The sequence below is a fragment of the Pinus tabuliformis genome, chromosome 7, assembly GCF_031772625.1.
Source record: "Pinus tabuliformis cultivar Carrire ecotype Pingquan chromosome 7, CPIR1, whole genome shotgun sequence".
Taxonomy (NCBI): domain Eukaryota; kingdom Viridiplantae; phylum Streptophyta; class Pinopsida; order Pinales; family Pinaceae; genus Pinus; species Pinus tabuliformis.
In genome coordinates, this window is record NC_142293.1 from 1,673,250,068 (window position 1) to 1,673,263,851 (window position 13,784).

Sequence of the window (13,784 nt, forward strand, 5' to 3'; positions counted from 1 at the left end):
AAACAGGGGATGTGGCAATATGTGCAGCACTACAGAGAACACCTTCCTCGCTAAGAGGGAGTGTTAGTTTTTGTAGCATCGAAGGTGTTCTAGTCTCAAAACTTTGTAGGGAGGCTAAAACGCATGAGCTCCTCATAACCCAGAAATCGTTTATGGACATTCAACCTAGAAGTACCTCAATTAGATTATTAGTCTATTTTTAATTATTTCGTAAGTCTAAACTTAGGAAAAGGGGTTAATTAATAAGAATTAATTGAGATAAGGTGTGAATCATCTAGAAACTCACACAGATCGACAAGGAATTAATCTGGGCCCTTGATTAAGATTTAATCTTGGCCGTTAAAGGACTAACAAAGGATTATAAGAAGAAGTTGATGGGTGGATGGAGAACAAACTTGAAACACTTGTGAGAACCACAAAGAGTTTGATTTCCTTGTAGAGTTCGATTTTCCAGAGAGCCAGAAGTGTTGGAAGAGTTCGAGCTTCAGTAAGGAGGTAGAGACAGAGAGGGTTAGAGACAATGTGGTCGGAGGAAGTTCTCCAGATCCAGTGAAGTGCATTGTAGAGAAAGGCCAAAATTTCTCCAAGAATATGTTCAAAGACAACATAGGGACTTCATTGGGCAATTCGATTTGTTGAGGAAGGAAGACATTTTCAGTTCCAGAGGTCGGGCAGAGGCTCCAGAGTGTCGGAGAAGCGTTTTCCCAGTCAGCAACAAGCAAGACAGTTTGATAAGTAGATGATTTGGGCTACAGATGTGGCAGGAAGCTACAGATTGATGCAGAGCTTGTATAGATCCAAATGAACGACTTGCTTTTCAGTGGAAATCAAATGTCGGGATTGCTCAGAGTGAGGGTAATTTCTCTCTAGATATTTTTGCCAGTATTTTCTCTACAGGATTGCCTGTTTTTGGCATCCAGATTGTACTAAGACAAATTCACTGTTGCATAATAATAAAAACCCTCAGCTGTTGCACCAGTTTTGCCACATTGGGTTTTTCCAGGGACATTTGTCCAAAAAAAAGTTGTGTTAATTTTTATGTGTGTGTGCTAGCATATTTCTCAGTTTCCAAGGCTATTTTCTTCTATAGTTTATTTGTGAAGGTTGCAGTGTGAATTATTTGATATTTGTCATAGTATATAAATTGTTAAAATAATTAACAATTAGAAAAATAATTTCCAGTCATTGCATTAAAATTTCGTAGCGAAATTGTCTCAGTTGTAGAATAATTTCATAGTGCCAAAATTTTCACAGGGACGAAGTTGTAGGGCCAAGCTTCTGAAGTGAAGCTGCAGGGCCGAAATCCTAGTGTGAAGCTGCGAGGTCGAAGTTCTGAAGCTGCTTTGAAGAGATCTTGCTGGTGGGCTGACTTAGTGATTGGGATGATTCTGGGCTTTGGTCTTTGGGTCTTGGAAGTTTCAATTTGAACAGATTCTATAAGAAGAGAAGTATTCTTTCTGGGTTTTCCCCCTAGAGGGGTTTTGCCCTAGCTTAGAGCATATATCTTGTGTGCTTTGTCTCTTTTTGATCTTCATTGGTTTGATAATTGCTTGATGAACAAGAACTAAAAGAAGTAATAAAAGACCAACTAACATCACAAGTAATTATGAAGAATGGAAAGTCATTATAATATACAAGATTCTTGATTTTCCAACACAAAGGCCCTTCAACAGCTTTCGCTCTGCCATAAGTCTTTCAATCTGCGATCTAAAGCCTTCTAAATTTGGTACACAACCCCAAAATCTTCTTCCAAGGTGGACAAGTGTGGTTACAATATGGGTCTGATAGCCCTCAGAGCCACCAAACAGCTCACCTTTTATAAACAGTGATTCCAGGTGGGGCGACCCAGCCTCAGCATTAGCTGAATGGTGATATATATGGGTTCCATGATGCCATGTGAGTATAAAAGGGACCGATTGAAACAAATCTGCCCCAAAACTCAGCAGGAAAACCATCAAATGTGATAAGCAGCCTTTTCTCCACATAAATAATCATCATAGGACCACCCATGTCAATAAAGGTCGATTGAAGTCCTTTTTTAGGTCAGATCCGAAGTAAGATGTCAATATATGTCATTTACCAGGCAGAGGCCAGCTCAGCAAACAAAAATTTTTGTGTGCACCTATACACACACACATCATAAGTTCATTTCCTCTCTTCACTTCTAAAACGAGCACAATTGCTCTCTAACTTTTGGGACAGGTCCGACAACTGTTCTGGGCATTTTCTGAGGTTGGCTTGACCCACACTCCTATGTTCAATCTGTAACAGCAAAAGTAACCTTTATACCAGGCTGAGATCTTCATATTTCTGTAGCTGTTGAGCTAAACCCCTATAGCCCAGTGCCATATGTGAAACTGTCCGAATCGTTTTGCTTTAAGGATTACATCAGATCTGTACTCTCTTAAGCTTGGCAGCCTCACTAAATGTTTTAACAGCACCACCCAGAGCTACAGCAGGCTCAACCATATCAAGGTTGCTGAATTTCAACACCAGGTCACAACGTATTCAGTTTACCATCCTCAACCAGATTGACTTTTCATTGAGTAACCCATGTAACCTTGGAGCAGATTGCTAAAAATCTTACAGAATTGCAAGTTCCCTGCACATTGACAATTACAAATCTTCTCTGTAGCAGTGCTGCCAGGTATATCCTTCTCACAACATACCTTAGTCGACGTCAAATCTTCATTCATGGCCCTAAAGAAAAATAAAAATTTGCTGCCGTACCCCTTTCAAGTAATGGGGTAACAGGCCCAATGCAAGAGTTTGTGTGTTTTACTGTAGGATTCACCCAATTTCTGTTCTTTCGTCTAATGGTTTACGGATGATTTTCCATTATAAAAGTTGAGTAATTAGTACTTTTATTTTTAGTGATGAATAGAATCGCTTTTTGTTATTTGAAACTCACAACACTTAAAGCTGTAAATTACTAAATATCTCTTCACTCATGTAGACTACTTATGCTTTTGATTGTGTGACATATTTATTCTATAAATGTGTCATAATACAAGGATAATCATGGTATTTATGGTGTGAAACTCATTTAGTTTCAGAAGGGGAATAAGATGCATCTACAATATTTTTGGTTCATATGCAGGAAAAGGATGATAATGATGCCTTGTCATATTGGCTTTCAAATACTTCAACATTGATTTTCTTACTTCAACGCAACTTAAAACCAAGTGGGGTTTCTACAACACCTCAACGTCGTTACCCTGGATCAGTCACTCTTATTGGGAGGATGACACAAGTAAGCAAGCAAACGTGACAGAATGGGATATCTTTAACTCCTTTTAGTTATTACATTTTCAATGAGCTCGAGGTACTCAATTTAAAGCAAGTGTAGAAATGTGTATTTGAGTTTACATAACTCCTTTCATGCAATTTGATTTATCAAGTTTTGATAACAACTGTACTATCCACATGAATGTAGATCTGTAACTAATTTTCACTTGAGAATATCTATGCTAGTATGCACTGAGTTGTTCATTGTTTTGCTGAAGTAAATTTTATTAGTAGGCCACCTATGTCGAAAAAATGGCATCAGGCATGTTTTACCACAATGGTTTATATTAAGATGTTCACCTGTTTTTGACGCTGAACAGCTACTTAAAATTTTTCATCAGTCATTTCTGACACCTCTATATGCGTGTTGTGCATAATCATTGGAAGTTCAAAGCATGCTATATCCTATTATTTTATTTTCAACAAGCAGTACTGAAACAGGATATAAAACCCAACTCCGTTAAGGCTGTAAGTAAGTATTTGTTGTTAGCTTTACATGTTTTTAGATGGTGTTCTGTTTTAGTGTAGCTGTACACAGTAGATTCTAATTGAGCAGGACAACATAGTCAACCGTCAGTGTGGTCTTGTTTACAGTGTAGGATGGAAGCTCTGTGCATGAGGGCACAGCAGAAGAAGCCTCTTGGAGGCGGACATCAGTTAAGTGTCAGTGGTAGACAGCATTGGGCAGTTTTCTCACAGTGGAAGAAGTACTTAAAATGCACCATACATGCATGTTTTTGCTTTTGACTTGCTTTATTTAGAGGCAGTATTCATCTTTAACAAACACTATAGTTTAGTAGGCATTGAAGGGCTGTAGCATATGCATGCATCATGCTTCATGCGCTATCCTTAGACAGATTTAGGATGTTTTGTTCACATCATTCTAGTCCAGCTCTACATGTGTGCAGCACGCTGCATACACTATCCTTGGGCAGATTTAGGAGGTTTGTTATATATATAATTTTTCTAATATATATATTTATTTATTTTAAATTGCAACATTAATAAATAATAAGTTTAATAATAATGTTTGCCTCATTGGTTCTTTATAGATTGCTATAACCTTCGAATCCTTAACCCTTTATCAAATTAATGCGGCAAGTACTGATATACCAATGGTGGTTAGTAGTGGTTGTAGAGATTTATTATCTTTTATCAAATCGGACAAGATAGTGATCTAATGCCCTGTTTAATTTTGACGATGAGATGTTTTGGACAGTCATGTCCTCTATCTGCCTTCACGTCAAAGGCAGAAATTCGGCATAGATCTGCAATTGACAAGTTAAATCCCACTGGCACAGAATACAATTAGGGTTTGTACAACGACTTGTTCACATATTGACCCAACGGCTTGACTATGTCATGTATGGCGGATTTCAATGTGGATTGCGACAACGATAAAGGATTGTAATGGCATACAAACATGGATTGCAATTAATCTGTGCCAATGTGCATGTTGGATGAGGTATTTGATCGCTCAGAAATGGTTGATGTGACCTTTAAATTCATGATTCTCACTCTGATTTATTTTTGTGTGCGCACAGGTCTGTCTGAGATGAGGGTGGTTGTGGTTGGTACGGTTGCCGCAGGTGGCAGTGCCTAGTGATGGTCGCTGTGTGTGGTCTGCCTCTAGCTGCGGCTACAGTGTGAGGGTCCAGTGAAGGACGATGGATGCAGAGGTGCGGCCGTTGAGTGCTAACTTCCTTATGAATATAATATATATAAAAATAATATAAATATAAATAATAATAATAATAAGAATAATATTCATAATAATGATTAATTAAATAATGATTAGTATAGAAGAGGCATGTCTCTAAAGACAAGAACATTCATTAAGGGGTACCTCCCTAGGTATATAAGTGGGCTCACATTTGTAATCAATCTCATAGCATCTCATATCTCTTATACATTCAACATTCTTATATATTATTATTTATCCTGTAATGGATATTTACTGTAGTAACACAAGCACTGCTCCCAGGTATTGGAGAGTACGTACCCCACACTCTCGTGCCCTGTAATGGATATTTACCGTAGTAACACAGGTACCGCTCCCAGGCATTGGAGAGCACGTACCCCACGCTCCCACGCTCCTGGGAGCTTGGGAGCTGGTAGGAAACTTTCCAAAATCGCCAAGAGCTTTAAAGGGTACTTTGGAGCTTTTCGAGAGCTTCACTACAACAGATTTTGACGTTTCGGGTACCTATTTTGAGCAGATTTTCACCTTTCAGGTACCTATTTTGAGCAGAGAAGGTACCATTTATTTATTTTATAAGTGATACATGACAGGTCAGGGGGCTGGACTACATGGGCTCTATAAAGCGACAGAGACGTGGAGATGTAGCAAAGGTTTCAACAAAATATAGACAGTTTTCAGTCATTCCTTGGCAACTTCTGTTGCAAATCTTGAAGTTCAACAATTGCAAATAAGTCTACTTTCTTGAAGTCTATCTTGAAGCTTTAATGATAAGATTCAACAAATTACAGTGATGGTTAGAAAGAGAAAGAGTAGCGTGTTACTCAGTTTCATTTTATAAATTTCCAAACTTGAATTTTGAAGTTGAATATAATATAGTGTTGCATGAAATCACATAATAATCAAGTAATAATAGCCTTTTTTTTGGTTTGGGAGTTTCACATGTTTCTTTGCTGGCAAGGAATTTCATTGGCAAATTGTTGATGGATTAATATTTTGATTTTCCTGGCAGTGTTTCAAAGTTCAATCTTTTACATATTTCATTGCAAGATGGAATTTGCAGAATGGAATTTAATTGGCAAATTTTGGATGGAAATAAATAAATTATTTTATTTTATTTTTAATATATTATATTATTGTCGCTCCCAACTTCATGTTTCCTATAAATTTGGGCAAAGCTTCTAGCCATACCGGATACTTGTTCCCTGGTGCTCAAAGTACCCGCGTACCGGAAACTCGGGCAACATAGATATTTACATATTCCAGATATTCGGAATATTGTGTGTCTTACACGAACCTTGTTCGTTACATCGGTATCAGAGCGTAAATGAACTTTGATCATTACATTGGTATCATAACATATACAAACTTTGTTCATTATGTTGATATAGAGCATATACGAACGTTGTTCGTTACATTAGTATCAGAGTATATACAAACTTTGTTCGTTATATTGGTATTAGAGCAACTCGACCCTTTGGCCGCTCAACTACTACACAAAGTTGCGTTTTCTAATCATTAGACCTTTGGCCATCAACCTTGTTACCCACCACCTGTGGGTAGTATCCATAAAAGGAAATTTTTCTCCTAAATGGTTCTCAGTCGGTACCCAGGAGCCCCCTGGAGTCACGAGATAGCTTGATGTACCATTATCTCTGCCACTTGGGCCAGCCATATGCTCCTTTGCCCATCTGTTATGATCGTATGTTTGAAGATGTGACTTCCAACCTCAAAGGTATGGATTTTCGTTGCGTAATTGGGTACATTTGTTTACTTATCATAGACACTTTTTGGCATGAATTAGTGGGGGGATTTAGCGAAAAGAGTGAGCTTGGTTTGTAATTTTGTCTCCTCTGTCCAATTTGATGGTTAACCTTGTATCCTAGTCCCATGGGATCTCCTTTATTAGATACTAGCTTTAGGGATGGCATTACATGGGAAACCCCGATTTTGGTTGTGTGGTCGCTCTTCCCGACACCATACACATCACTCTGCTTTGCTCATTATAACCATATTCACCATGTTTCCCATTTGGGTCTACATTTGCCCACTGGGTCCACAAGGAGTTAGCTTCCCCCTCCCCTTGCCCACACCTTGGGTTGGGCATGGAACAATGCCTTGAGGTTGATGCAGGTAAAAAGAAAAGAAAAAGCATAATCTGACCACCCTCAATAGGAAATGTACCATAAAATGCAAAAGATGGCTAGGACATACAAATTTAGCATGTGGGCAAAAGCCAACATGAGCTCTACCCCTATCATCCTGGCCATCACCCTGGTTCCTAGGGCCCCTCATATCAGCCCCTTTTATTATTAAGGAACACACGATTGTCCCACCCCTAGTGGGCAATGAATTGCCCCATCTTAAGGGGGTAGTCACCGGTATATTTCCCACATCATGCTCTCATCCCCTGGAGCCCCAAGCAATTATAAGAGAAAAATCAACAAAGGCAAAAGGCATATCAAGAAGGGTGGAAAAACAAAGGTCAGGGTAACTCACGTACCACGATTGTACCTATTGATTTGGGGTAGCATCAGATGTGCTCTAGCCATGAAAATTGGTAGAGAGGCTAAAGCACGTGAGATCTCCAAAACCCAGAAATGGTTTGGGTAGAATCTAACCAGTTTGGGAGATAATAAAATAATTAATATTTATAATGGAGTCTCTAAGTTTAAACTTAGGGAAAATAAAATATTACTGTGAATTAATATAAAATTGAGTTAGAATGGTCCAAAAGTCATGGATCAAGCCAAATCTAATCTTAGCTGTTGATTAGGGACTTAATCTTGGCCGTTGAATTGTCAACGAGAAAAGTATAAGAGGAGGCTTGAGAGTCACTTGGAGAACACATCGAGTTGATCAAGATTTCGATTTTCTGAGGCAGGGTTTGCCGAGGAAGTCGAAAGAGTGATCAAAGTTGCAGCGAAGGGGCAGTGAATACAAAAGCAAAGAGGTAGAGATAGTACCGAGAGGATTAGCACAGAAGGTAGGAGGGAGGCACGCAGAGCTAACCAGAGGTTCACGCAGAGCTAGCCAGGGCTCATGCAGAGACAGGTAGGAGTTGCGAAGTGCCTCAGAGAGCCAGCGTGGGTGACGCAGAGGCTCTAAAGGCTGACACAATGCATCCAGAGGATGAGATAGGGCGAGCTACGGTGACAATGGGCAGACACTGGGCCAGAAAAGGTTGACGCAGTCCCTAGAGACTGACACTGGGGTTTTCGTGGTGTAAATTGGAGCTGGGAGTTGTCGGAGTGTTTATCCAGGGTTTCAGCTGGAACATCTGTCTCCGACTGGGAGGTAACTGTTGCTGAGATTATTCTCTGTTGGGTGAGTCGGTTTTGGCACCCAGATTGTATTCTGAAACTGCTTAATAATTAAAACCCTCAGATAGTTGCACCAGTTTTCCCACATTGGATTTTTCCGAGGACATTGGTCCAAAAACAATGGTGTCACTTGTGTGCTTGTTTTTGTTTCCTTCAGTTGATGATCTGTAATGTGTTGAGCATGTACTTGTATTTATTTTCAGTTTTTATATGGTAAATAACTTGTTAATTAATCAGAACAAGTAGGCAGAAATAAATCAGAAAATACATGAAGGGTTTCTAACGAGTTAGACTTAGAAATTCCAACATGGTATCAGAGCGTGGTCGCAGATCACAGAAGAACTTAGGACTTCAACTGAGCAGAGCAACAACAACAAAAGATAGCTTTCCTGAGTGACAAAAGTTATTCCTAGTAGAGAAGTAGCAAGGAAGGGGTGATGCAGTGCTTGCGTCATCGGGTTTGAGCTAGGAAGAGGATTAGCACAGTGGCAGAGGGGAGTAGACTCGACCTACGCAATGCTCGGTCATCTTTCTCAGTCAGGAAGGATTGACGCCTGTGGCCAAGAGGTGTGGATTTTGCTGGTGTTGGGATTGCGCAGAGCTTAGAAGCTCTAAACTTCATTTTGCTGCGGCTTAGGAGGCTATGGGTAAGTTGCAGAGTGACGCTGGTGGGGCACTGTAGTCAGAACAGTACCAAACAGGGCAAGACCAAGGTTGAGGGAGTTTCTGTCGAGGATTTCTAGCCAAGAAATCTAGATCAGTGGTGCAGCTCCACTAACGATCGAAATGGGGGCATCTCGACATTGGCAGAAGGGTTTCCAGGAGGGAAATCGAGGCTCAAAGGGAGTAACACGAAGAACTTCCAAGAGGGAAGTAGAGGAGCAGCGAGATGGCAGTGAACGAGGTAAGAGACTAGGATAGACTGGACGGAGCCTCAAAGTTCGTAGTCTGGAAAGCCAGAATCTTTGTCCGTTCTAGACAGGAATCGTGTCAAGCACTTCGCCTTGAAGTCGATAGCGATCCCAATGGACCCAGCTGAGGACGACAAGTACGAGGAGGCAATGGAGAGGTCCAAGAGCATCATCCTTGACGGGGTCAAGGACCATGTAGTACCACATATTGCCGAAAAGGACACGAGAAATGAGATGTGGGAGGCCCTAAAGAAATTGTATCAGCATACTTCTTTGTAGAGGAAGATGCTACTAGAAAATCAGCTACAGTCATACCGAATGCAAAAGGGAGAACAGATCGACACCTTTCTCGGTCGATTGAAGGAGATCCGGGATCATCTGACTTCCATAGGGGCCACGCCGGATCAAGAATTGATGGTGAGAACAACCCTGAATGCAGTGTCAGAAGACTAGGAGGTGTTTGTCCAGATCATACTGGGCAGGGCGACCCTTCCAAATTTGGAGGAAATGTGGACAGCTCTTCGCCAATAAGAGATCAGAAGGCTGAGCAAGGCAGGAAGCAGCAACAAGTGGGTCAGAATCAAGAAGGAGGAGGAGGTGGATGCTGCCCTGGCATCTGAGGGAAAGCATGAGAAACGTTAGAAGGACCTCTCCAAGGTCAAATGCTTCCACTGTGGGGAACTGGGTCATTATGCGACTCAGTGTCCAAGGAAGAAGAGCAAAGGAGAGGCTTCCGAAACCAAGGTTGTGCCAGCAAGGGTGGAGAAGGAAGTGGAGACAGATGATGACTGTGCCATGAGTGCTCACACGCCACTTGAGCGGAAGTGGGGAGACATCAAGCTGTAGTCAGACAGACTACAGGTGATGAGGTGCAAGATCCTTGAGGTACCCAACCTCTCGGTCTATACCTGGCTATGGCAGCCCCGAAGAGGAGTAGTAGTGTTGGCGGATGTCGGTAGAGACGGATGAGGATGGAGCGACAAAGGGAGCTACAGTGCAAGATTCCCAGGATAGCATGAGGCAGCAATGCAAGATGCATGGAGCTGTTGCAGCAATGTAGAGGTCAGAGAAGGGGCACTTGTTAGCAACAGAGGGAGTTTCAGCATTGAGGGTGTCTCTAGCCTGATAGAGATGTCAGAGTTGGGAGATCAGTTACTTAGCTCTCAATAACTGAGTTGCAGTGTAGTAGTTAGTAGTGGCAGTGCTATGGGCAGCACGATGCAGTATGATGAGGGGGGTTGTCGTACAGATGTAGCAGTGGCAGTGTCAGGGCCACGGGTAGCAATACATGATGCAGGAGTGCAAAGGATGTTGGGCAGCAGGCCTAGCATTAGCACAGGGACTGATGTCGGATGATTAGGGTGATGCTCAGTGAGGAGTATTACTAGAGCACAGTCCTCGCTAGGAGGGAGTGTTGATTTGAGGTAGCATCGGATGTGCTCTATCCACGAAAATTGGTGGAGAGGTTAAAGCACATGAGATCTCCAATACCTAGAAATGGTTTGGGCAGAATGTAACTAGTTTGGGAGATATTAAAATAATAAATATTATTAATGGAGTCCCAAAGTTTAAACTTGGGAAAACTAGAATATTAATGTGAATTAATATAAAACTGAGTTAGAATGGTCGAAAAGTCATGGATCAAGCCAGATCTAATCTTAGCCATTGATTAGGGACTTAATCTTGGCCGTTGAATTGTCAACGAGAAAAGTATAAGAGGAGGCTTGAGGGTCACTAGGAGAACACACCGAGTTGATAAATATTTCGATTTTTGGGGCAAGGTTTGCAGAGGAAGTCAAAAGAGTGATCAAAGTTGCTGCTGAGGGCTAGTGAATACAGAAGCAGAGAGGCAGTGATAGTACCAGGAGGATCAGCGCAGAAGCAGGGAGAGAGGGACACAGAGCCAGCCAGAGGTTCACATAGAGGCAGCCAGGAGTTGCGCAGTGCCTTAGAGAGCCATCGTGGGTGACGCAGTGCGTCCAGACGCTGACGCAGGGCGAGCTGGGGTGACGCTGGGTAGACGCTCGGACAGAAAGGGCTAACGCAGTCCCTAGAGGCTGACATTGGGGTTTTCGTGGGGCAGATTGGAGCTGGGAGCTGTCAGAGTATTTATCTGGGGTTTTAGCCAAAACATTTGTCTCCGACTGGGAGGTACTACTGTCGAGATTATTCTCTGTTGGGTGAGCCAATTTTGGCACCCAAATTGTATTTTGAAACTGCTTAATAATTAAAACCCTCAGATAGCTGCACCGATTTTCTCGCATTAGGTTTTTGTAGGGACATTGGTCCAAAAACAACGGTGTCACTTGTGTGCTTCTTGTTGTTTCCTTTAGTTGATGATCTGTAATGTGTTGAGCATGTACTTATATTTATTTTCAGTGTTTACATGGTAAATAACTTGTTAATTAATCAGACCAAGTAGGCAGAAATAAATCAGAAAGTACATGAAGGGTTTCTAACGAGTTAGACTTGGAAATTCCAACAATACCCTCCTAGATTCATACACCCAAGTGTGGGCTTCCCTTATTATAGATACCCTTGTACTGTGGCATGTGGCGTGGAGCCTTCCCCTGATGTCCCACTCCATTCCATCATTATATCACATGCCACCTGCCATTTGAAGGATGTACCATGGACATGTCACTCCCGTTAAAGGTTGAAACCACCTAATAACATCCTTGGTTAACCTTCTTCTTGAACTTGGAGACACTTTTATGTTCTAAATCCCACTATGTAAGGGCATGCCACTATGAATTGTCCACTCGAATCCATGATTTGTAAGCTCATTTACTCAATTGCACTAATGTTTGGTTGTACTGGAAGGTGAGGGGACACATTGGATCTTATACAGGATTACATGTGGGTCTTTATCTTGGGTTTGGTCGCCCTATGCACCCCCTCCAGAGGATCATATTGGCATTTGTAGAGTGAGCATTCAGAGCCACGGGTCTCCACCATAGCAAAGAGTAGATTGCTACTTCATGGGATCCTTCATTTCCAGTTATTGCTTGCTCGTGTTTCACCCATTTGACGATGATGATGCACCTGGACCACCTTGCCCAACCGACTCCACTGTTGCACCAAACACTTGGCAGCTGATCTAGGGCCCAGATGAGGATGTGTTTTGTCATGGGAGACAATGGGAGGGCTTTCATCATTCTTCCTGCGATTATAGATGGGATACATGCTTGTTTGATCCATTTGGAGACCCATGAGGATGTTTTGTGCCCCCCACATAGCCACTCGGGGGCACCATAGGTTATTTTCTTCGATATTAAGGGGCCACCCCCTTTATCACTATTTTTGGAGCTTATTCATTTATCATGGCACACATTGGAATCCACTAGGCCTCTTCAATGGCCCTTCGACCTATTGTACCTATTATTTTTCCCTCTTGGGAGGCTTATTTTGTATTATGGAGCTATCTTGGTGGGCTTGTCACCAAGGAATGTTATTTTTGCACATTATTTTATTAGTTGGGGCATTATATGGCCTTATTAAGCAAATCAAACCCCTTAGGAAGGATTTATGTTGATGTGATGATCATTTCATTTGATCATCACTTGGATTTGGAACACTATCTCTTCTTGAGAATTTCGCGAGACCTATTGATGGACGAATTGGAATCTTAATGCATTTCGATGTTTGGAAAAGATTGTCTTTAATCTTGGACCTTCGATTTTTGTCTTTATTGATGATTGAAAGATTTCACTATACTTGTAAGTGTCTTTTTCATGGTCTATTTCTCATTCTTGTCACTTGTATAATGTATGAAGAATTTTTGCTCATGAAGTTGGTGTAGCTGCCTTAATGAAATACAAATATATTGATCTTGTCTTTGTGAGGGTTTTTCATATGTTTCATGCAAAGTATAGTGAATGAATGTCCTAGGGATATATGATTATTCATAATTACATTGATAAGTCATCAATTGCAGCATCAAAGAAGTATAAATTTTCCTAGTAACCTAGTTGCTGACTCTAGGTCCATACAAAGTTGCTGGGGAACTCCTTGATTGGTTATAAGGATCTCTAAACATTGAATCCCTTTGACTCCATTCTCCCAATAGGGTAGGCACTGATTGAGTCCTAGGTGATCACCAAAACAAAGATTTCTCTCACCTCCTTTTCTCTTTCTAAACCCTAACCCTAGTAGGCTTCCTAGGGCATCACTCGAAGTCCATTGTAGACATCCAAAATTAATGAAATTTGGTCTAGTACTAGGTTGGTGTGTCTTTGAGAGGTCGTCCAATTTTGAAGCCAATCCGATAGTTGAATCTCGAGCTTTGCCAAGCCCTAGCTCAAAGAACATTAAATTCAAATCCCATCTCTTTGATCATTTTCTTCTCCCATACTTGGTCAAGATCATTACTTTGATGTTTCACCCCAAACCCTTGATTTTGTTTAGGTCCATAGGGTCCACTAGGGCTTCTTGGTGGTCATGCAACCTTGTCACTCCAATTTCACAAGGATTGTTTGGAAACCTTGTTTTTCGAGGATTCTTTGGTCTAGAGCACTTCACATCAAGAAATACTCCTCAACCCTAGGTCTAGGTCTCTTTCTA

The 13,784-nt window shown here is 41.4% G+C and overlaps 1 protein-coding gene across 9 annotated transcripts in view; it reads left to right on the plus strand.

Moving 5' to 3' along the window:
• The window catches only part of LOC149254884 (myosin-11-like), a 483,587-nt gene that overhangs the window by 389,016 nt on the left and 80,787 nt on the right, over positions 1–13,784 (plus strand). For all 9 annotated transcript variants that reach the window (XR_016267192.1, XR_016267193.1, XR_016267195.1 and 6 more), the window contains one exon: positions 3,101–3,253. Coding sequence is in view for 4 of the 9 variants with exons in the window: in XM_089460258.1 (XP_089316384.1) it covers positions 3,101–3,253 (153 nt within the window). In the remaining 5 variants the exon portion in view is untranslated. The remainder of the gene's footprint in view (positions 1–3,100; positions 3,254–13,784) is intronic.